At 40.3% G+C, this 25,156-nt stretch overlaps 2 protein-coding genes across 2 annotated transcripts; one reads left to right on the top strand and one right to left on the bottom strand.

Moving 5' to 3' along the window:
* Positions 1–9,887: 9,887 nt before the first annotated feature.
* LOC120019701 (heat shock factor protein 2-like) lies at positions 9,888–13,751 on the top strand. The gene is made up of 11 exons (XM_038963102.1): positions 9,888–10,068; positions 10,559–10,667; positions 10,756–10,883; positions 11,001–11,125; positions 11,231–11,306; positions 11,473–11,534; positions 11,627–11,708; positions 11,979–12,088; positions 12,176–12,433; positions 12,607–12,709; positions 13,020–13,751. The coding sequence occupies exons 1-11, from the start codon at positions 9,976–9,978 to the stop codon at positions 13,368–13,370; spliced, it is 1,497 nt and encodes a 498-aa protein (XP_038819030.1). The 5' UTR covers positions 9,888–9,975; the 3' UTR covers positions 13,371–13,751.
* On the bottom strand, positions 13,391–18,559 carry serinc1 (serine incorporator 1). Its single transcript, XM_038963103.1, has 10 exons — positions 18,431–18,559; positions 17,270–17,431; positions 16,745–16,938; positions 16,484–16,563; positions 16,242–16,379; positions 15,925–16,094; positions 15,690–15,780; positions 15,440–15,584; positions 14,889–15,113; positions 13,391–14,753 (listed from the first exon to the last, which is right to left on the bottom strand). The coding sequence occupies exons 1-10, from the start codon at positions 18,467–18,469 to the stop codon at positions 14,615–14,617; spliced, it is 1,383 nt and encodes a 460-aa protein (XP_038819031.1). The 5' UTR covers positions 18,470–18,559; the 3' UTR covers positions 13,391–14,614.
* Positions 18,560–25,156: the final 6,597 nt, after the last annotated feature.

Genomic DNA, 25,156 nt, shown 5'->3' with positions numbered 1-25,156 from the left:
ATATATATAATATTTTCTTTTAAGTATTTTAGCTACTACTGTTTTCATTATTGTGTGTATCACCTTGTTGTTCATGCCATTAAATCACATTGAGAGAGAGAGAGAGAGAGAGAGAGAGAGAGAGAGAGAGAGAGAGAGAGAGAGAGAGAGAGAGAGAGAGAGAGAGAGAGAGAGAGAGAGAGAGAGAGCAGCTGCCGGTGACGTGGTAGTACTGCTTCTGTTCTTCGCAACAGGACTACTGGAGTCAGTCCAAGAGTCTTATAGCCCTGCACAGACCTCATAGCTGCCAGAAAAACAAGCATCGCAAACTGAACTTGTGCACGTCACCACAGGTATGTGGAAATGCTCTATGCTGGAAATATGCTTCAGTGCGTTGAAATCACTGTCAGACATGTGCTGTTTATCTCCAAGAGTGAGAGGGAAAGCCATTAAGGTTTTGCCCAAACTCTTGGGATGATAGTGGCTTCAAGAAGCATTAGTGCCTCCATTTTTTTTGAATAGCCTCTAAAGTGCTGAATATGCAGAAGTCCAGCAGGCATCTGGCAGCAGGCACAGTGAAAGTATTTCCTATGTATTTCCTAGTCTATGTACTGCTCGTTTGTATAAAAATGAGATGCACTGTATTATCCCATATCAACACAATGAGGGACAACTGGAAAATCACAGCTTGCTGGAAATCTACCTCACCTTATGTACAGAAGAAAACTGCTGTCCACCTTTCTAAAACCACTCTTGAAGATATTCAACCATCAGACAAAAAGGTGTGTCCTAATCGCCTTGACTGGGCCAAAGGCCAAATCTCTGTTACCCTTCAGTGACCCGTCTCCTCACCTCATGTTGTAGTTCACTCCTGGGTGAAAATGCCTAATGGGCTGTGCTCTGTGTCACCGTGGCCTAGTGACACAGCTATAAGTGTTTTCTGAGTAATAAAGTACAAGAAAATTTTCATACCGGTACACATAATCATGTGTGCCAGGTGGTTCTGAAAGTCTGGAGGCTTTGTTTATTTATATATATATATATATATATATATATATATATATATATATATATATATATATATATATATATATACTTTTATTACTCTTGGCATGCAAGAGTAAAAGTGTCACACAGGGATAGAGCAGCCGACATGCAGGCCAAATTGCTTGATTTAATTACCGAAAGGTCAATCAGGGAAGACATGGTGAGGAAGTGCAACGAGTTGAAGATTGAGCAGTATTTTCAGACATAGGACGTGGAGCTAACCCCAAGGATGTGGAGGTGTTAGTCAAGTAATGAACTATACAGTAGATGTCTAGTTAGAACAAAGCCATCTGTGCCCCATCCCGTTTTTATCCCTGCTCTACTGCTAATGATTTTATGGAGGGATTAGTTGTTTTCTAAAAAAGCTTGATATCATTATTATAAAGTGATGTCACAGGTATGGTATCGTTGTACATAAAATGATGTCACCTCACACAGATGGTGGGAAAGTAGAAAACCTGAATTAACAGGCTATAACCTGAATACAAAACAGATGCAAACCTGGATTTGTGTCTGTCTTTATTCCCGCAGCAAATAAATTGTGAGAAAGAATAATGTTTGACATAACAAAATAACCATTTTTATATTTTGTCCTTTATCAAACCACAATAATTACAAGAGATCACATTTGTGAGTCATACAATGTGTGAGACCATCTGTAAACAATTGTGTCCTCAGTGTGCTCAATATGACTGGCTCACAGAGAGCCAGGTACATGCCAGTTATGATGCCAACAAAGAGAGGGCAGAGCCTGAGATTAATAAATTAATACAAATATACAGGTACAACTTACCTGTGAATCAGTGTGAGTTGCAGCAGTAGTAGTCTATGCATTGTAGCACCATTGGTTCGGCTCTGAACTACACGACAGGGTGTTGTCCAAGGTCACACCGTGGTTCTTTGCAGTCTGGGACACAATGGAGTAGTCAATGTTGATGGATAGGTCTTGGAGCGGACAGGCCTTCCAAGGAAGAAATAGTGGCCCTGTCTTGTAGAGACACATACAAACAAATGTCAATACATTTTATATAGCTATAAAGCCCTTTCTACTAAATCAGCAGTTGTCAAATACATAAATACTACTACATACACAATCACATTTGACAGTCATAGGCCTACTAGCTACTTGTATGTTCACGGACATATTCAACCTCTCCTTGTCCCAGTCTATGATCCCCACATGCTTCAAGATGTCCACCATTGTCCATGTACACAAGCAAACTAATGTAACTTGCCTAAATTACTATCCCCCCGTAGCACTCACTTCTGTCGTCATAAAGTGCTTCGAGAGGCTGGTCAAGGACCACATCAGCTTACCTGACACCCTGGACCCACTCCAATTTGCATACCGTCCCAACAGATCCATGAATGACGCAATCGCCATTGCTCTACACACTGCCCTATCCCACCTAGACAGAAGGAACACCTATGTGAGAATGCTGTTCATTGACTACAGCTCAGGGTTCAACACCATGATCCCCTCTAAGTTCGACATTAAGCTCAAGAACCTGGGTGTGAACGCCTCCCTCTGCAACTGGATCCTGGACTTACATTTATATTTGACATTTTAGTCATTTAGCAGAAGCTCTTATTCAGAGTGACTTAGCAGTGAGAGCATACATTTGTCTACTTCCTGATAGGCAGACCCCAGGTGGTGAGAGTAGGCAACAACACCTCCGCCACACTGACCTTCAACACGGGAGCCCCCCAGGAGTGCATGCTCAGCCCCCTCCTGTACTCCCTGTACACCCATGACTGTGTGGCCACTCACAACTCCAACACCATCATAAAGTTTTCAGATGACACAAAGGGGGTGGGCCTGATCACCGACAGCGATGAGACAGCCTTCAGGGAGGAGGTTAGAGCCCTGGCAGAGTGGTGCTAGGAAAACAGCCTCTTGAAAAAGAAAAGGAGAGCCGCACACTCCGATGCAATCATTTAATAACCTAATAACCAACGTTTGGCCAGACAAGCTGTTTTCATCAGGGTATAATGACCAACACTGTGGGTCACTAGTTTATATAGTGTCAAAGGATACACACTGTAATCTGTAGTCTGTAATCATGGCCAGGTGTGGCTTGATATCATTGGTTAATTTACAGATATAAATAGAACATTTAAAAACATAAATGGATAGTATACAATCATAGATACAATTTGGCTACATAGCCCTACAAACATTTACAATGAATAGCAAAATCACAATAATCATAAGAATGGCTTCAGATCAAAGCCTACGTTGAGACCAAAGGGAGCAAGGGTCTTTAAATTAAAGATACAGGTAGCCTCTTGTTTTAACAATACATTGTCAAGGTCACCGCCTCTCCTAGGGAAGGTGACGTGTTTGATGCCGATATAACGTAGGGACGAAATCGAGTGGTTCGCTTCCAGCATGTGATAACACCTTTGATTGTGATCTGTTTCCCTGTTTGGGGGTGTTTGAAAAATCTACATTTATAAGTGCCATTGCATTGAGCGCAGCCATTACACTTGTTGTAACGGCAGTCTACTTCGTCCTCCTCCTCAGACGAGGAGAGGCGAGAAGGATCAGAGGACCAATACGCAGCGTGGTAATTTTCCATAATGAATTTAATTAACACAAAACAATACACTATACAAAATAACAAAAGAACATACCGTCACAGTCCTAGCTGGTGCAGAACACAAACACAGAGACAGGAAATAACCACCCACAATCCCCAACACAAAACAAGCCACCTATATATGATTCTCAATCAGGGACAACGATTGACAGCTGTCTCTGATTGAGAACCATATCAGGCTGAACATAGAAACAGACGAACTAGACACACAACATAGAATTCCCACCCAGCTCACGTCCTGACCAACACTAAACAAGCAAAACACATAAGAACTCTGGTCAGGACGTTACACTTGTAGTTTCCATCCGTTAAAGGCTCAAACAGACGTTGTGCAGGGGTAAACAAAAAACGGCATCTCCCTCAACGTCATCAAAATCAAGAAGCTAATCGTTGAATACAGGAAACAGGGGGGGGATCACGCCCCTATTGTCATCGACAGGAGTGCTGCATCAGATGACCTGGCCTCCACAATCACCCGACCTCAACCCAATTGAGATGGTTTGGGATGAGTTGGACCGCAGAGTGAAGGAAAAGCATCCAACAAGTGCTCAGCATATGTGGGAACTCCTTCAAGACTGTTGGAAAAGTATTCCAGTTGAAGCTGGTTGAGATGTGCAAAGATATCATCAAGGCAAAGGGTGGCTACTTTGAGGAATCTAAAATCTATATATTTTGATTTGTTTAACACTTTTTTGGTTACTACATGATTCAATTTGTGTTCTTTCATAGTTTTGATGTCTTCACTATTATCCTACAATGTAGAAAATAGTAAAAATAAAGAAAAACCTTGGAATAAGTAGGTGTGTCCAAACCTTTGACTGGTACTGTATATAAAAAAATTGTCGGACGTAACATATCATACGAAATGGATAACGTAGTACACAAATGGATGACATAGTACACAAAAAGCGGGGGGGCACGTTTTGGCATGTGAGCACCACTTTCAAAACTACTGGATGAAATTATACAAAAGTTCCTGAGCATCACTTTAACCCAGGTTGGTTACGAACCGGTTGGGAGGCCACAACAGGCAGTTTGTTCTTCCATCCACAAGTAAAAGACAAGCACAACCTAGAATTGTTTGTATGATGAAACAAAACGTACGTCAAATGAGCAAATGGGACAAGTGAAGGCTGCTGAAAGTTTAACTGTTCATCTTAATAGCTGGCCGGCACTAGTTTTACTTTACTGTAATTAATGTCAGTACTAGCTATCAAATTCACTGGTGAATACCTGTCTGGTAACACTTTACTTGACACCCAGGGTCATAACACTTTATGACATGGTCATAACCATGTCATAATATGTCATAACAGCTGACATTATGTGTTATAACATGTCATAATATGGTCATAACACTGTCATGACATATATTGTATTATCTCATGGCTGGTTATGACACCTACATAAGAGTGTCAAAACCTACCACACAAGGCAAAACATTCCATTACACCATAGTCTACATGTCAACATTATGTTTATGTTATATAACATTTTCTAAAATTTACCGTATTAAATGATCATTGTAATTGCGCATAAATTGATGTCAGACATGCCCCTACCCCAACGCTCTGTTGATGATGACAGGGATCAATGTAGGAGCAGATTTCAGGAGCAGGACAAGACACTCACTTTTTGATTGATGAATGACATAAGGGCATGTACGTGATAGGCCTATCTGGCTAAAATGATTATGATGGTCATAATGCTTCTTGACAGTATCATAAGGTGCATTTTCTTAGTCCAAGTAAAGTGACATAGGATGGTCATAATGCTTCATGACAGTGTCATAAAGTGTATTTTCTTCAAGTTATTTAAAATATGTAAACAGAATGAATTACTACAACAACAACAAAGGACTTAAGAAACAAACTTTCAAATGAAAGGAAACTTCTTGGCAGGGAAAAAACACATTTGAATAAATGTGGGTTTTGACACTCTTATGTAGGTGTCATAACCAGCCATAAAATAATGCAATATATGTCACAACAGGTGTAAATATATGAGTCATGGCAGTGTTATGGCCATATTATGACAAGTTATGACAAGTTATGTCAGCTGTTGTGGCATTTTATGACATGGTTATGACCATGTACAGTAATAATGTGTTACGACGTCTGTGGTCAATTAAAGTGCTACCAGTCAAGTAAACAGACAACAAAAGTCTATAAGGACATCAAAATCTAAAACTGACCCTTACCTTAAAGCTAAACTTAAGCTAATTTTAACGCATTTTGAAATTAAATATTGGTTTCATATCACTGAGGTATATGTTTCAAACAGCCTTTTCCGAAATTTAAAAGTGAAGTTTTCTTCCCCTTCAAAATAGTCCCATGATTGTTGAGGTTTTCGAAATCAACCAATCAAATGTCGCTATTTCAACTTTTTTTTAAGTGTCTAGTGATCTAGTGTATATCATTGGCATCAGCTGGTGGAGGATGGAGGAAAAATACGAAATAAGACCATTTGGACAAAGCAAAAGATTTTAGATTTCGGCAGGTAGCCTAGTGGTTAGAGCGTTGGGCCAGTAACTGAAAGGTTGCTAGTTTGAATCCCCGAGCTGATAAGGTAAAAACTTGTCATTCTGCCCCTGAACAAGGCAGTTAACCCACTGTTCCTAGGCCGTCGTTGTAAATAAGAGTTTGTTCTTAACTGACTTGCCTAGTTAAATAAAGGTAAAGTATAAAGTATAAAGACATCATTGTTCCCTAAAGAAAATGATGGCTGATGGGTAAGTAATGGCCAGGTTTCTGAATTCTGTCAACAATTTTACTAGGCCTATACGGTATGTCATCAATCTGAGGACAAAGTTAATTAAAACAAATTCACTAAATGAAGTGCCTAGGATGTTCCACATCCCAGCCCCTATTGACCTAAATGCCCCCTCCATGCTGTAACCCATTTATTCTTGACCCAGGACTTAACACTAATGTGAAATGTGCATACATGTCTTTTATGGGTTCTGGCTTGTAAGTAGCCATATCATTTCCAAGTCTCACTCAGCTAAAAGTAAATAAATGGATATAATACTCTTTTTACAAAGAACTTCCTCAAAGTAAAGAAAAACATTTTAATGTTTGTCTCTAACATCCAACTGAGAAGGTGTGTTTTATTTTTGCTCTTTAATACATAGGTCTTAAAAATAACAATTTATTTGGTGAGATCATTCAATTTGTGTGGTGTAATTTGGAAATGCAGCATTAATTAATATACAGAGGCATTCCCGCTCGGTAACACTGAATCAAAGATGTAAACCACTCGTTTGGCAGTCTGAAGGAAGTCTAATACCTGCATGGCAAACTCAGAACTTATTTATTCATTAAGTAAAAACTAAATCTGCTGAGATCAGCACTAATATATTTTACTTTGGTTCTTTTCTGTTAAGACTTCAAGATTCATCGAATAATGAGAACAACAACTATAAAACGCGGGCCCAAGTTCTACATCCAATGGAAAATGTAAATTCATTCCAAAGTTTTTGTTCCAACTCTGCTGCTGCTGCAAAAAGGGAGAGTGAGTATGCAGCTTCACAACCACTACCTGAACACCCTGGATCTGATCCAAAGAATGGGCATGATTAAGGGATGCTTTGGTAAAACTTTAACCTTAACAGTGCTTTTGTCCTCCACAAGGTTACAGATGAAGATTTCATTTCCAAAACGCTACTTCCACAAATTGTTCACGTGTTTACTGTTCTCAGACTTTTTATTCATAGATTTTAGATGTTTATGAAAATGTTTTTTTTTTTTTTTTTACAAAATGCTATATATCCATTGTTTAGTTGGAATGGAATGTTCGTATTGCTGTATATTTGACTGTGATATGTGGTTGTCTCACCTAGCCATCTTCTTAAGTTGAATGCACTTACTGTAAATCGCTCCCGATAAGAGGATTTGATGAATGACTAAAATGTCAAATGTAAATTTCAAATTAATTTATTGATTTTTATTTTTTATTAAATAAATGTCGATGTCACAAATGTAGAATTTGTAAATGTCTTTATTAAAGATGTAGTTATTTGTTACATTTGACTGTGTAAAACCTAGCAGTACTACTTCTTTCTCTGAGAATGAGGTGGATATATAGAATTTTGCAAAAAAACATGATTATTTGTCTTTCTGAAATGAAACCATCATTTCATATATATATATATATATATATATATATATATATATATATATATATATATATATATATATATCATATATATTTTAAACAAATATATTTCTGTCATTGAACAACCCCATGCCATGATTAGATCTTGGAGAAAAAAAACTCACCAATCTCTTTCAAAATGTCTTTAAACAATAAAAGCTCATTTACCAACATTTCTGAAAATTGATATATAGCATTTTGGTATGAAACTCTTCATATTAACACAGGCCTGAATTAAAGTCGCTGTAAAACATATTAATGTAGGCCAAGTCATATACAGTAGCCATCTCTTTTTGGAACACTGTAAGCAGCCCTACATGGATCAGTTCACAGCAAATTCTATATTTTCCTATGGCATTAACTCCTTACAAGTCAGATAGGAAGGGTCAGATAAGAAGGGTGTCACTTCTGATTGGCCAGTATGTCAAAGACTCATGACATTCACCAAACCCAAAGTCAAACCAAATTAATCTTCTGAATTAGCCCTTTAACAATGCTGCCACCAAGTGAGACATACTGTAAGTCCCCTTCAGATTTAGCAATACATACTGTATTTGCTGTTGCTACACCTACTCTCCAGCATTTGGATGTTTTTCAACTGTGGCATGGCTATTGTCAAATATAATAAGAAGCAACTTACATTACAGCAGCACCATACTGTTTAAATATATTAATGTTCAAGGCTCAAGCAGTATTTTACTTCTATCCAGAACAATTGTAAATATGGCACTGAGCTTACTTCCCTGTACTATACAATGAAAGGCAGAATGTCACCTGTCTTACTTTAATGTGCTGTGATTTTTGCCTTTCCTATAATCTCGCTGTCTCAGAATCAAAGAATGTCCTAATTAGTGCCATTTAAAAGGACTTCATGACGTCTTTTGATGTAATATTACTGTCTGTCCCAATTAGCTGTGCACTTGTCAACCTCATTTTGTTATGATGTCTGAGTAGAAGAGGCATGCACTGTTGGCAACATAGATCTTTCTGCAAAACGTGCCCCACTCTGTGTAGTATGTTAGCCTACTTAGTGTATGTTGTTAAGCCACAGAAATTAAGTGTATGTATGTGTGTTTGATAAATACAGTATATCATTAAATGTTCTTCTTGTGCAGTGTTTGGTGATTTTTAAACATTTGCATGAATCCCTCTGAAGAATGCAAAATATACCAATCGAATGAAAAGTTACCTAGATCACAATAGTGTACTTTTAATGTCAAATGAGAAATGCCCTCTATTGGGAATAAATTACATCCTTACTTATCTGTTTCACAAAGCAGGGAGTTACGGCCAATCAACCCCCACACATTGTTTCTGCTGTTCTCTAGCTGCACTCTAGCAGGTAGGTAGTCAACAGTAGTCCTCTCAACCTGTGGGGGGAAACGGTTTTACTTAACCCCTAAACTATCTTTTGTGGCTTTTTCCACCGAGATGGCTATGAAAGCAAATCGTTTTTTTCTTTCCATTCTTTTCAGGACATTTGTCCTGAACATTGCAAATATTACAGATATTACAGAAATGTAATGAATGATTCAGATCAATTGAAAATGTAACCTTCATTTCACTTCAGTACTTTGATAATTGTTATACTTGTATTTGTGTTAGACCCTTATGCAGTAAATAGGTGAATGAAAGCAAACTGTAAGATGAAAACTAACACATAGGAGCAGAAATTTGAGAAATATCTGAAGTAGAAAACTATCCTAAAAATATTACATGCTACCTGTAGTGACTAAATTTGAGGGGTGACAAGGTTATCCTAAGGACTACGGTGCCATTATTCACATTAGGCTGGAATTTACATAATCTAAGGCTGACACCTAGTGGCAATAGATATAATGACTCATCAATCGAACGTAAACAAACCTAGGTACGTACGGATACCTAGTTATGAGCATCCTCTCATGCCAGCTGACTCGAGAGCTATCAATATATATGTGAAAACATTTCCAGTTACCTGAAAGCATTTCACAGAAAAAAATTTGGTAACATATTTCAGCAATAATTTGCAGATTGCTAATTGAGCCATGCTTCTACGTTACACGTGATACAAGTTACGTAAATCAACATTCAACCAATCAGCTTCTGCTCTTCAAACAGGAAGTTGTGTGCATGTTTACGACGTTATTTTCTTCTCAGCGACTTGCTTTTTTCATCCCAAAAAGGCATCTTTCCACCTTCAGTTTGCAAAATGAAACAAAACTCAAATGTTCCAGCTTTCCTCACCAAGCTTTGGACTCTTGTGGAGGATTCTGATACGAATGAATTTATTTGTTGGAGTCAGGTAAATTAAATTGCCCCGCTGAGCGTACCAGAGCTAGCTAGCGAGTAAGCGCTAGCACTGCAGGGTGTGAAACGAACGAGTTAGCCAGCTAACGTTTGCGATTTATCATCTGTTGCCTCATAGACCGAGTTATAGTATTTCTTCCTAGTCTTAAATGCAGGTGTCACTGGTAGGCTTCAAGAAGCATCATTTTGTTTTGCTACTGATGTCAAAGAATGTGCTATTGTTGTCCGTGTTTGCTAAAGCTTGCATAGTAGCCTCCGCTACAACCCTCCCCCCAGAAGCTAACGTTATAGCTAGCTAGTGTTATTTGAAATATCTGTTTGAATGTTGGCTAGTGTCCTTATAAGAGCACATCAATAAGCATTCCGTCAGGCAAGAAAGTCCATGCACTGTTTAGTTCCTGAAATGTAGCACAAATACATTCCCTTTAGTGGAAGTAGTTGTTGACATTGCAGTCTCATAACTATAATAATGTTTTGTTTTCTAGGAGGGTAACAGTTTCCTCGTCATGAACGAACAGCGATTTGCCAAGGAGATCCTTCCCAAGTTCTTCAAACACAACAACATGGCCAGCTTTGTCAGACAGCTAAATATGTGTAAGTCAGCTATTCTGTAAACATAGCTGCTCAGCTGTTCTAGTGGAATGCCCCCTGTGCAGCTGTCTAATGGGTGGTCTCTCTGCAGATGGATTTCGCAAAGTGATGCACATTGACACAGGCATAGTGAAGCAAGAGCGTGATGGACCAGTTGAATTCCAGCATCCTTACTTTAAACATGGGCAGGATGACTTGCTGGAAAACATCAAAAGAAAGGTGAGACCATCATAGGGAAACAAACATATAATGGTAAACACATAAATTACCTATATCAGTAAGTGGTCAAACTGAATAAGGTAGACATTGTGTGATGGGCATATTTTTTTTCTTCAGGTTTCTAATGCAAGACCAGAGGATACTAAGATCAAACAGGAAGACCTGTCCAATATTTTGGCCAGTGTTCAGAATGTTCATGGAAAACAAGAAAGCATTGATTCCCGACTCAACACATTGAAAAGGTATGCAAACTACCATGCCCTGGCAATTAAATGGGGGTATAAAATTAGTAGTGATATGTTGGTTTGGAGATGATACTATGCTGATGCTTGAATTTCTGTTTACAGAGATAATGAAGGTCTATGGAGGGAAATATCAGACCTGAGACAGAAGCACTCCCAACAGCAGCAAATCATTAAGAAGGTGCAGTAAAACGTTCTTCACCCCAAATTACTTCACATATTCAGTGGAAATTGAATTGGAAACAATTTTCTCACAATAAAACAGCTTAACCATTGAATGCATAATTGGCCTTAAGGCTATAAAAGTTGAATCTAACTTTGCTTGTTGTGGTCTTTGTTCATTGCAGTTGATACAATTCATTGTCACATTCGTACAGAAGAACCGGATTATGGGTTTAAAACGCAAACGGTAAGCCTTCATAGTATAACAATTCTTCCACCGAATGACATCATCGATTACGAAACATTAATACATTTTACTTCTCGATCACCATTTTTCAGACCTATTCTACTGAACAACAATGGAAAGAAGCCTAAATACATCCATGAAATCTACGATGAACCTCCTCTGGAGCACAACAAAGTATGTGTAGAGGTCTGAAGGGATTTACCTCCTTATGTAAGGTATACATGGGGATGTCCATCCATTCAGACATCACACTAATGATACTAGCAAATACACTAGCTATATCTTTTTTTCTTGACAAGATAAAGGCAGGATCATTGCCCAGGAAAATTGCTTAAATTGTGAGTCAATGAAACTTGACATTGTCAGGGGGGAATTTTCCAATATGAGTTTATGTTATTTCAATGAAAAGCATTCTAAAAATGTATATTCTGAGCCCTCTCCCAGCCCTCTGTCAGTGGTTTGAAGAACGCTGATCTTACTGATGATGTTGTCATCTGTGACGTAACTGACGACGATACAGAGATCACAGAGGGCCCCTCAATAATGGATCAATCGTAAGTCAACATCTACATTTTTATTTCATGTATATTTCTGTCTGTGCCATCTATCCTCATGCCTGTTCACCTCTCCTTCATTCTTAGGGGGGATGTAGAAATTGTTGAGGTCTTCGACAGCAATACTGTGTCACAGACAGATGGCGCTGACAATCCAGGCCAGACCAACTCTTTGGTATTCGAACCAGAAGAGACCACCATAAGCACATATGATAGCCTTCCAACCAGCAGCGTCTTGCAACTCAACAAACCATCAGGCTTGAGCCTGGAGGATCCCATGAAGATGATGGACTCAATCCTCAATGAGAGTGGAGCTATTTCTCAGAATATCAACCTCCTCGGAAAGTAAGTGGACTTGACTTCCTTTACCTTCGTGGTCCGTAGTTCCTGAAGAACTTGAAAAGGCTCTCACAATATGTCCCATATTACTGGGTAGCATTTTTGCATTACTAAAGATATATAGGCCTATGGAATTTGTTTCAGCTTACAGTTAATAAGAAGCATCCATGTTTTAACAGGGTTGAGCTAATGGACTACTTGGACAGCATTGACTGCAGTTTGGAAGACTTTCAGGCTATGTTGTACGGGAAGCAGTTCAGCATTGATCCAGATATTTTAGAGGTATGCTTTTCATTTTTAAATGTAACCGGGAAGTTGATAGGCCACAGATGTTTATGTTAATGACATTTCATACAAAATGTTACTTTTACTCAGTTCTATGATTCCTCTTCAGTTTTTCAGTTCAAATTGCCCTGTGAACTTGCAAGATTTCAGCATCTGCACAGCTTAAGTGAGTCCTGTCAAACAGGCAATACACAAGTCGATAGTGAGGCTCTGTTTACCTGCTTCCCCTCTCTTTACTCAACGTCAAGCCTTCCTGTCTGAATTATTTTGTTACTGAATTAATTTCACTCAATTATGTAATCTTTAGGAGAGTGGTGGTTCCAAAGGAAATGCAGGGCTGCTATCCAAAGGAGGCAAGTCTGGTGTCTCTGCAGACAAGCAGCTGGTCCAGTACACGTCTTGCCCTCTGCTGGCCTTCCTGGATGGCTGCACCCCTTTGGCCCCAGAGCCAGACAGCAGCATAGCCACAGAACTGGGAGACAGCCTGCTGCAGCCCAGCACTGAGGTACCCACAGACCTCCTGGAGCCAGATGAGGAGCCTCCACGGAGCTCCCTGATCCGCCTAGAGCCCCTGACTGAAGCAGAGGCCACGCTTTTCTACCTGTGTGAACTCAACCCAGAAGGGAGCGCCACTGACTCGACACAGCTGGAGATTTAACCAAGGAACAGAAAAAACGCAATGATTTACTGTATTTATTTCCTTGTATCTTTTGGTACATTTAGGTCAAAAGTAAGACATTCCATAATGTAGCTGTTGATATGGTTTCTCCACTATTTCCACTAGCAGTTGAAGGTAAACCCTGATTTAAAAAAAGGCTGCAATTTTGTTTCACTGTATTATTGATAGGTTAATGATCACATCAATCTTTAAATGAAAAAAACAAGTGCCTGCATATTTCCTTGTCCTAGAACTACAGTGCTCAGCATTTCAAATACTGCAGTCTGGTGTGTATCATAAGGTGTCTGATTTTGCCTATCCTGTGAGATTCACTGTTAAGCTTCACAATGACATTCAAATAAAGTGTATTTTCATTCTGAATGCAGTATAATGAAGTGGCAAAATTCAAGAAAAAGCATGGTTTGCCTTGGGTTACAATGCACTTTAATACATATCGAAGGGCAAAAACTATTCTGGCGAAATGGGAGTTGACATTTTCTGACATGTATCTTGTCTGCTAGAAACACTTAATACACCTTAAATTATGCTAACGCATCTACAAAATAACTTGTCCACTGTTTAAACATCAGTATTTTATCTTTAGAAGATACTTGATTTGCACTAGTTAACACAAGGTACATAAAACTGAAGGTCTTATTTGACCTATTGCAAGTTGCTCAAAAGGTAAAGCTGCAGGTTAGCAATCGGGGCGGATATTCTGAAAAGGAAACCACAGCAACATTAAGATTTACATGATGGTAGATTAGCCTATAATATCATGCTCACTGATGGAAATGAACCTAGGATAACATTGTTAGCTAATATCTGGAACCCTGCACTTCCTCTACATATGCATAACTTAAAGTGAAGGAAAGTGTAGCATAAACAAAGCAGTCTTACCCATTTTGCAACAAATTAAGTTCTTTCTGAATGTCCTATCCAGAACTGATTACAGTTGAGGAACAGTCCTCCCTTCTTTAACTGACCACTGACCATCTCCCCAAGCCCCAGCAACCTTTACAACCCCAACTCTGCAAAAGTAATCTTCATTCTTTAAATTGTACAATAGGATAAAAACAGTGGATAACACATGTACTCAATACTTGCATGCATGCCGTTTGTTAAAAACAAAAAGGGTGGGTGGGTTATCCACGGGGAATACACACAGCTTGTTCACCTTATACAATTTTGAATAGTCACGATCATGAGCAAATGATTGCGCCCCCCTCTAATTCTTTAGCTCATCAGTCAAAGTCTCGATTGACCAGGACCAGTGGGGCAGCCAGGGTCCACACATACAGGGCAATGCAGATCCAGCTGGAGGAGATCTTCACCCACACAGAGGGCCACTTGCTGGTCATTGTCTCATAGCTGGAGTCGGGGCTGGGGAAATCAAAAACAGACCTTTTAAAATGAGTGACCTGTGTATATGTTCACAATATTCAATACAGCAGACTCATTATTGCCTAATTCTCATGTAGAAGACCAGATCAACCAGGGAGAGTGAGAGATACACACCTGTACCAGTTGGTGAGGGTCATCATGATGTAGAGGGAGGCCAGGAAGAGCATGAAGTGGAAGAAGGAGTAGCTGTAGGTGACTCCGTCCTTCTCGTTGTCCACGGCCCGGTTTTCGCCATCTTCCACGTCAAAGTTCTCAGGGTGGGGGCCATCCTCGATCAGTGCAGACTCGTCACTGGTCAGAGTCAGTTTGTTCACTTGGGTGTTGGAGGAATTGCGGACGCTAGAGGAATGAATGGATAGTGTTACGGTCAATGGCAACTACACGAAGCTGGTAAAAAAATATATATATATTTTACCTTTATTTAACTAGGCAAGTCAGTTAAGAACAAATTCTTATTTTCAATGACGGCCTAGGAACAGTGGGTTAACTGCCTTGTTCAGTGGCAGAACAACATATTTTTACCTTGTCAGCTAGGGGATTCGATCTTGCAACCTTTCGGTTACTAGTCCAACGCTCTAACCACTAGGCTATCTGATGATAAAATAACATTAGCAGTTCCTTCTTATAGGAAACTGCAGACAGTTGGAGTTTAACCTGTTTTCTACCTTGAGTATAGAACACACATCAGGAACAGGACCAGCCCCACAATGCCCTGGGCATCCCACCACTGAACAACAGGATGGTCCTTGCCAGCTGGGGTGGTGTTGTTGAGGCCAATGATACCCAGCAAGCTTGGGTTGCATTTCCTGTCTGTGGATGGCAAAAACCAATAGATTCACTCAAGTTGTCTTGATGAAGAGCTAGCCACTGATTGGTGAATTGAAAAGGGAGACACTGGCTCATTAAAATCCTCACCTGGCTCATTGGTCATGGCAGACCAGGTGAGATACATGGTGTACAGAGTCACAATGGAAGACTGCAGCAACCCGGACCTTGGCTGGGACTCCTGTTGAGAAAAGGGGTGAGATAACACAGACATGTAAATGTCTTAGAACATATTATAATGACATGTTTATTATATAACATCATGAAGGTTTTAGGGATACAACATGGAGTGTAGGTGACATGCTGGTCCAATGCACTTCCTTACCTGAATCTGTGGCAGGATGGACATGACTGAGGCTCCCACACACAGCAGCATGTTGACAGTGATGAAGGCCTTGTTCTCAGTGCAGCCGTCAGTGTGGGTGTAGTAGACGTAGAACATGACCAGAGACACAAGGGACAGGATGTAGTTGATGGTTGTAGCAGACAGCAGAGCTGCAAGGGAGGAATGACACTTGATGGTTATTTCTGGACAATGGGGACAGAGGTTAGAGGAGAGTAGACGCTGAAGACTGCTTTAACTCAACCCGTCACCATTTCCACAAAGTATTCTCAAAGAGAAGCTCACATCGAGTCCCATACCTGCATACCAGCAGCGAGAGTTGCCCTCCTCCATTTTCTCCACCCAGGACTCATTCCAGGAGTGGGCAAAGTCAATCAGCAGGACCAGCTGGATCAGGATGAAGCAAAAAGCTCCAGCCATTCCTATGTAGAACCAAACTATGGGAGAGAAGGGCAATGTGTGAACTACTTTCAAAGAGCTGCAGGATCTGCTAATATTTCCATGAGACAGAAAAATATATTCGAATGAAAAGGGGCGTTACCAGTTGTGAAGGCACCCTCTGGAATGAAAAATGCACCGGTGGTAATGGCAGTCGCAGCAGCAAACTTGAAGAACCAAAACCTAAAAGAAAGCATAAGTATTTTAACTGTCTGACCTTTTGTTTTAACTTCCTTATAAACAGATACCCTTATTTATTAATTATCTTCCTGCCTTGCAGTATATAAGCTTACTGATATCATCATTACCTATTATGATTATAAATAATAATAATAATAAATAAGACTTGCTGTGCCATTTTTACCCGTTGTGTACTGCAGCTCTAGGATCCTGGCTACTCTTGACCTTGACCATAAGGAGGGAGAAGAGCAGGAAGAACATGGCCATGCCGAAGCAGACACGGTACACAGCCTTGTAGCCAACCAAGACATCACAGTTGACATGACCCTCCACGCCTGGGATTGATGTACCCATCCCCCCATCACAGAATCCTGGAATCTGCAAGAGCCAAGATGCACAGGTAATTAGTCAGGTGAATAGAAAAAAAGGATAGAATTAGAGGTCACAGAGCACAAAACATTATGAACATGTGCTCTTTCCATGACACACTGACCAGGTGAATCGAGGTTAAAGCTATGATCCCTTATTGAGGTCACTTGTTAAATCCCCTTCAAATCAGTGTACATGAAGGGGAGGAGACAGATTAAAGAAGGATTTTTAAGCCTCGAGACAAGATTTACGTGCCTTTGAACAGGGTATGGTAGTAGGTGCCAGGAGCATCGGTTCAAGTGTACATGTTGTACATCAAACATATAGCATAGTTTGGTACCTTCTTGAGTTGCTCTTCCATCCCTGGCATTAGCATGATGCATGCGATGCCCACACCCAGAAGGAGGAAGAAGGCATAGATAAGTCGGGTGACAGTGGAGTTATTCCCACTGGGGCAGCATCTGCACAGCAGGCAGGGGGCAGTGCCACACAGGCAGGGGATCTACAGGGAAGACAACATTATTAATCAATTAGCTAATAATACAAGCATTGAACTGATGGTGACAGAATTATGCATCTGCCTAGCTACCACTGAATGGTTGAACAAATAGAATAATGTAACCAAGTCAACAGGTTAATCATTCATTGATTAAAGTTAATCAATCCACCTAGGGTTAACATAACACCAACACTGTTGTTTTTGACAAGTTGCTAACTATTATGGAAACCAAATCCCTGCCAACAATAGAGATCTGGCCATGGCTGGTGTCGAACCTAATCAAGTGGATACCAATGTGGAGGAGAAAGACCAAACAGCTAACGTTACACTTTCAGCTTAAACGGTTTCAGGAGTAGTATTAGTATAACCAAATAGAAAAAAACAGACCTATGCCTGTTATTGTCTCTACATGAACTTAGTCTATTTTCAGGACGCACATTTCGCAATTCACTACTAGGCTAACGTTAAGTGGAGACGTCATAGCTGTAGCTGTTATCTGACTCTGCTTTGACTGCGACGGTGTTGCAATATTTCCAAGTACCGGTAGTTAACGTTAGCTTAGCTATCAATGACAAAGTGGCTAACTATCTAGTTAGCTTTCACATAAGGCTACATTGCTGTGTAGTATCGAAAATGTCAAACGTAGACGGTAGAGAGAGCGCAATCGTTAATTTGAATAAAACATGGTCGGGGTCGAACTGTCAAACCCCAAATAGTTATGACGGTTGTTTGCCAAATAAAATAATACTTTTTCAATAATTTGCGTTCATGTTTTGGAAATATTATCACAGGCCAATTGATTTCATTAAAAAGGCAATGCGCCAATCCCGACAGCTGAACAGGGAGGAACCACCCTGGCTTGCCTTTGTTGTTGCGCATTTGCTACAGTAGGTTAGCAACTGAGCTAGCGAAGCTATCTCGGAAGAAATTGTTGATTCGGCCCTTTTGTTTTTTATAACTGGATATGATGTCCACTTTTATTTTAATTAAGAAAATACTTACCCAACTCGCCATGGAGCACAGTCCAAGAACGGCCCCCATGGTGTTTTGCTGAAATACGACTTCTCCGTGACAATAATGGATGCTTCTCGTCTGTTTACGATCTCTTCTTCTTCAATGAGGTTTAACCGCGGTTGGCATCCAATAAATGATGCATTACCGCCACCTACTAGACTGGAGTATAACTTCCTTACACTTTGCTTAAAAACAAATAAATATACAGTACCGGTCAAAAATTTGGACACACATTCAAGGGTTTTTCTTATTTGACTATTTTCTGCATTGTAAAATAATAGTGAAGACATGAAAACGATGAATTTACACATATGGTATTTTTATTTTACCTTTATTTAACTAGGCAAGTCAGTTAAGAACAAATTCTTATTTTCAATGACAGCCTAGGAACAGTGGGTTAACTGCCTTGTTCAGGGGCAGAACGACAGATTTTTCCTTGTCAGCTCAGGGATTCAATCTTGCAACCTTTCGGTTACTAGTCCAACGCTCTAACCACTAAGCTACCTGCCGCCCCATGGTATCATGTAGTAAACCCATGGTATCATGTAGTAAACAAAAAAGTGTTAAACAAATACAAATACATTTAATTTTAGATGATTCAAAGTAGCCACCCTTTGCCTTGATGACAGCTCACACTTGGCATTCTCTCAACCAGCTTCACCTGGAATCATTTTCCAACATTCTTGAAGGAGTTCCCACATATGCTGAGCACTTGTTGGCTTCTTTTCCTTTACTCTGTGGTCCAACTCATCCCAAACCATCTCAACTGGGTTGAGGTCGGGTGATTGTGGAGGCCAGGTCATCTGATGCAGCACTCCATCACTCTCCTTCTTGGTCAAATAGCCCTTACACAGCCTGGAGGTGTGTTGGGTCATTGTCTTGTTAAAAAGCATATGATAGTCCCACTAAGCGCAAACTAGATGGGATGGCGTACAGCTGCAGAATGCTGTGGTAGCCATGCTGGTTAAGTGTGCCTTGAATTCTAAATAAATCACAGACAGTGTCACCAGCAAAGCACCCCCACACCATCACACCTCCTCCTCCATGCTTCATGGTGGGAACCAAACATGCGGAGGCCATCCGTTCACCTACTCTGCGTCTTACAAAGACATGGAGGTTGGAACCAAAAATCTCAAATTTGGACTCATCAGACCAAAGGGCAGATTTCTACTGGTCTAATATCCATTGCTCGTGTTTCTGGTCCCAAGCAAGTCTCTTCTTATTGGTGTCTTTTAGTAGTAGTTTCTTTGCAGCAATTTGACCATGATGGCCTGATTCACGCAGTCGCCTCTGAACAGGTGATGTTGAGATGTGTCTGTTACTTGAACTCTGTGAAGCATTTATTTGGGCTGCAACTTTTGAGGTGGGTAACTCTAATGAACTTATCCTCTCTAGGAGAAGTTTCTCTGGGTCTTCCTCTCCTGTGGTGGTCCTCATGAGAGCCAGTTTCATCACAGTCCTTGATGGTTTTTGCGACTGCACTTGAAGAAACTTTGAAAGTTCTTGACATTTTCCGTATTGACTGACCTGCATGTCTTAAAGTAATGATAGACTGTCATTTCTCTTTGCTTATTTCAGCTGTTCTTGCCATAATATGGACTTGGTCTTTTACCAAACAGCCCTACCTGTCACGCCCTGACCTTAGAGAGCCTTTTTATGTCTCTATTTTGGTTTGGTCAGGGTGGGATTTGGGTGGGCATTCTATGTTCTTTATTTCTTTGTTTCTGGCCGAGTGTGGTTCCCAATCAGAGGCAGCTGTCTATTGTTGTCTCTGATTGGGGATCATACTTAGGCAGCCCTGTTCCCTCCTTCTGTGTGGGATCTTATTCTTTGTTTGTGTGCAGGTAGTTTGCACAACGAAGCTGTTCGGCCGTTGTATTCTTTATTGTTTTGTCTTTTCTAAAGTTTCACTTGGTTAATAAATGATGTGGAACACAAAGAACGCTGCACCTTGGTCTCATCCTTCCGACGACAACCGTTACACTACCTTCTATTTTAACTTGGAACACCTGTTAATTGAAATGCCTTCCAGGTGACTACCTCATGAAGCTGGTTGAGAGAATGCCAAGAGTGTGCAAAGCTGTCATCAAGGCTAAGGATGGCTACTTTGAAGAATCTCAAATATTGTAACGGTCGTCTGTTGAAGAAGGATCGGACCAAAGCGCAGCTGGTAAGTGTTCATGCTTTTTATTACAACTGAACACTAATAACAAAGAGAATGAACGAAAACCGAAACAGTCCTGTCAGGTGCAGAAACACAAAACAGAAAATAACTACCCACCGATGAAAAGCTACCTAAGTATGATTCTCAATCAGAGACAACGATAGACAGCTGCCTCTGATTGAGAACCACACCCGGCCAAACACAAAGAAATACAAAACATAGAAAATGAACATAGAATGTCCACCCAAATCACACCCTGACCAAACCAAAATAGAGACATAAAAAGCTCTCTACGGTCAGGGCGTAACAAATATAAAATATATTTTGATTTGTTTAACACTTTTTTGCTTACTACATAATTCCATATGTGTTATTTCATAGTTTTTATTTCTTCACTATTATTATACAATGTAGAAAATAATACAAATAAAGAAAAACCCTAGAATGAGTAGGTGTGTCCAAACGTTTGACTGGTGCTCTATATAAATAAAAAATCAACAAATACCCTACCATCTAATCCTACGCTCACTAAAAACATACCACCCTACTCCACTATTTACATCTATCTAGTCCTACCTCAGGCCAACAGCCAGAAAGGACGGGACACCACCACTCAACACACCTTGTAACTCTTCTGACGTCAGGTCTCTTACATCCAAATACCTCTCTGCAGCTGCTACCATAACCTAATTTTTCTGCAACTTATGTACCATCCCTGCAGTACAATTGATAGCCATTGTTGTAAACGCTAAAAATCCAATCTTACTGAAGCATATATCACTTGTTGGCGTATCCCTCTGTACTGGTACAGATCTACTACTCACACCACTCCTCTCAGGATCCCTCCCCCTTGACCCATTTCTCTTCTATCTTTACTGCCTCAGCATATGACAACTTCTGCACTACTCTAACCCTGGAAACCTCAACCTGCCTCTCTCCTCCATACATTTCTGATCCCCAGGACCATGGGCATCCCTACAACTAACACATACCACTACTTTCCCCAATGCTACACATTCCTTTGTCTCATGCCCTTCTTTACGTCTCACACCTAGGAACCTCCCTCCTACACACTGCTGCCACATGCCCATAAGCTTGACACCTGTAACAACGTAATGTGTTTGACACACGGGATAACTTATATATTCTACCATCAATTTGTCAGGCCAAGACTCAACATCAAAACTCAAAAGAACAGACAACGACTCTTCTGTTTCACCACTCACGCCACCCTGTCTGCATCGCACCAAATGACAAGCATCACAAGCACCTGGAATCTTCTCCTTCAGTTGGTCAACTTCACGTTTACCGCTACCCCATTAATCACTCCTTTCAATGGCACCCTTATCTTGAGAGCAAAAAATAAAATAAAAATTCACGTCTCTTGTCCCCATTCCTTTAAATGCGGATGGCCTGCTTCCTCTGACCAGCAGAAGCACAAACAATTATCAACAACCTTCACCGATTCCACAGCACCCAGCTCCTTTTTCACCCACCCTGAAACCACAAATGGATCAGCCAAAAGGCAAGGGTACACTTTTTCCAAAAATGTCACTCCTAGCTTCACGTCTCATCTTTATCCTGACCCTTGGTGCAAGCCTCTGGCTCTGAGAACTTCACCACACCTACCCCCTCTGATACTTTGCCCTCACTCAATCCATTTCTCCTCCTGTCTTCGATCCAGTGTACAGCTCACTCTGCTTACACTTTCAACCATTCTTCTTTAACAAACCATTTCCCTTTTTCCCCACCATTTTTAACCAATTCAAGCTCATCCTCTTCCTCCCTCTCTCTCTTTGACCTCCTCTGTCTCTCTTTTTCCCTCCATTCCCCCTCCGCATTCCAGGTGTACATCTCCTTAGTAGAATATTGCACTTCTCCTGACATACTGTACATCTTGTGTTTGCCCTCTCAAGGGACACCATTTCTTACCCGCTCATCATCTGTTTACGATCTCACTGACTTTCCCGTTTCTTTTACATGGGAAACACCCCCATCTATGACTCATTTCCGGTGTGTGTGATCAGAGATGTGATCATGCACAAGTGTGAATAAATGCAGCATACTCAGAAAATTGGCACATTTGTTGCTTTGATTCTGTTTGTTTGTTCTAAAAACAATGACCTCATTGTTGTTGAATGAACATTGTAACACAATGAAGGAAGGAAACAGTATCCAGGTGTGGAAATATTCAAAGTCATTGGCACACATTCCATTCAATTTCACTCCAGACAAAGGAAGTATCTATAATTCAGCTCCCTCTTTGCTGGATGGCTCAACCTGTTCCGTGTCAGTTGATAGTTCTATACTGAACAAAAATATGAATGTAACATGTAAAGTGCTGGTCCCATGTTTCATGAGCTGAAATAAAAGATCCCAGCAATGTTCCATACCCATAAAAAAGCTTATTTCTCTAAAATGTCACAAATTTGTTTACAACCCTGTTAGTGAGCATTTCTCCTTTACCAAGATAATCTATCCACCTCACAGGTGTTACATATCAAGAAGGTGATTAAACAGAATTATCATTACACAGGTGCACCTTGTGCTGGGAAAATAGAAGGCCACTCTAAAATGTTTTATAACACAACACAACGCCACAGATGGCTGCAGGAATCAGAGCTGCTGCCAGAGAATTGATTGTTGATTTCTCTACCATAAGCCATCTCCAACGTTGCTTTAGAGAATTTGGCAACTACAGACCACGTGTAACCATGCCAGCCCAGGACCTCCACAACTGGCTTCATCACCTGCAGGATCATCTGAGACCAGCCACCCAGACAGCTGATGAAACAGGAGTATTTATGTCTGTAATAAAGCCCTTTAGTGGGGAGAAACTTATTCTGATTGGCTCGGCCTGGCTCCCCAGTGGGTGGGCCTATGCCCTCCCAGGCTCACCCATGACTGTGCCCCTGCCCAGTCATGTGAACTCCATAAATTAGGGCCTAATGAATTTATTTCAATTGACTGATTTCCTTATATGAACTGTAACATTTTTTTTCAGTATATTTCCTATTCAAGTGAAGTCATTCACTTCTTGAATAGTGGATGCCAAATTTCCTGCTCAACCATGTGTCTCACCTTATACTTATAGCTACTACAACCCATCCAACCAATAAAAACCCATAGTAGCAATGATTTAGCATGAACCCAACAGATTAGAAGGGGTTATAAAGCATGACACATTCTACAAGACAGACATTAGAGCTTTTCTCTACCCAAAATGGCCAGCTGTTGGAGACAGCAGACAGCTCTGGCGAGGAGTGAGCTCAGACACCTCCTTGTCACAACAAGGTCATCTCTAGGAAACCTCTATTAATAGACCCTGGGCTGTTTTCAAAGGGACAAGCAGGGATAATTCTGGAATCATGTTAATGGGAAGAAATATATTTATCAATCAAGGGGGTCAAATGGACTCGTTTAAATCTCTCTCATGGATTCCATCACCATCACTTTAATTTGAGAAGAAAAATGTATCCCAATTGCATTCCCCCTGAGCACAAAATGCTGCTCTGAATCATTCACTAATGGCCTCAGCAGTGGGAGACATTAAGATAGGGAAAAAAGATAATGTGTGGAAAATAAGTATGTAAATGAGTCATTCGTGGCTTTTTGCAGTGAGCAACAGTACAAAGGGCTACTGTTAAAATTCACAGTCAGATATGTGGTAGCTTTGTTACCTTCAACATATCAGATTAGGCTAATTTGGATAATCACATATTCTGGCTATGGAGTATTAGGAAGTCATTCATGAGTACCTTGGCTTTCACATGTAAATTAGTAAGTATGTAAGTAGTCTTGCACGAGCCTTGGCTTGTGGGTTTCACATGGGCATCAGTTAATCAGCCAGGTACCTTGCTCAGGTGATAATTGAGCCTTTCCTTACTGAATATTAGGCTACCCTGATTTTGGCTGTGGAAGGGGAGCACAGTCTGATCTTGTTGCTATTTTAATTGCTTTAGTTAGATTTAGAAGATACATTTCCTCCCTTATCTAATTATATTCTTCACCTGTTTAGTTTGGATGAAAGCCTGACATAGGCCTACTCTTTACAGTAAGAAGAGTGACAGATGGTTTGAAATCACATTTAATTTAAGTCAAAGCAGTAGCTATTCTTTTACAACAGCTACTGCTTGTTCAGACAGTACACAAAACAAATTGCATTGATTGGAAGCAGCCTAATTCTCCAAAGGGTCTTCATACATTCTCAGTATATGATACTGATGTTTGAATGCAGTGATAAGTGAAATCACATTTGCAGATATGCAGTATGCATACTTATATAAGTGTTAGTTTGGTTTACCTCTCCAAGCTACTTACTATAGCCTATCCCTGATGGTGTAATTGAACAGGAAGGTCTGGGGGAAATTAATGCAATTCATAAAGAAGTATAACAAATCTCAACATCACAAGAGACCCCAACAATTTGAAACTCGTGAAATGGAATTGCATCTGATACATATAGTTCATTACACACAACTGTGCTGCGTTTGGCATTGTCCCCGTTCAGTTAGTCTGTGTTTTCTCCAGCTGAAAAAGTGTTTTTCCCT

This window comes from Salvelinus namaycush, chromosome 24, assembly GCF_016432855.1.
Source record: "Salvelinus namaycush isolate Seneca chromosome 24, SaNama_1.0, whole genome shotgun sequence".
Lineage (NCBI taxonomy): Eukaryota > Metazoa > Chordata > Actinopteri > Salmoniformes > Salmonidae > Salvelinus > Salvelinus namaycush.
The sequence above is the reverse complement of the archived record's forward strand: the minus strand, read 5'-3'. Positions and strand labels throughout refer to the sequence as shown.

Bases quoted from the DNA above. Each gene is read 5' to 3' on its own strand.
- LOC120019701 (XM_038963102.1), top strand. From the start codon at position 9,976: ATGAAACAAAACTCAAATGTTCCAGCTTTCCTCACCAAGCTTTGGACT. The intron at 11,307-11,472 runs GTGCAGTAAAAC...TGTTCATTGCAG, and splicing joins AGCAGCAAATCATTAAGAAG to TTGATACAATTCATTGTCAC. The intron at 12,710-13,019 runs GTATGCTTTTCA...TGTAATCTTTAG, and splicing joins TTGATCCAGATATTTTAGAG to GAGAGTGGTGGTTCCAAAGG.
- serinc1 (XM_038963103.1), bottom strand. From the start codon at position 18,469: ATGGGGGCCGTTCTTGGACTGTGCTCCATGGCGAGTTGG. The intron at 16,939-17,269 runs GTACCAAACTAT...TGGCTCTTGCAG, and splicing joins TGGAAGAGCAACTCAAGAAG to ATTCCAGGATTCTGTGATGG. The intron at 16,380-16,483 runs GTAACGCCCCTT...TCTCTCCCATAG, and splicing joins AGAGGGTGCCTTCACAACTG to TTTGGTTCTACATAGGAATG.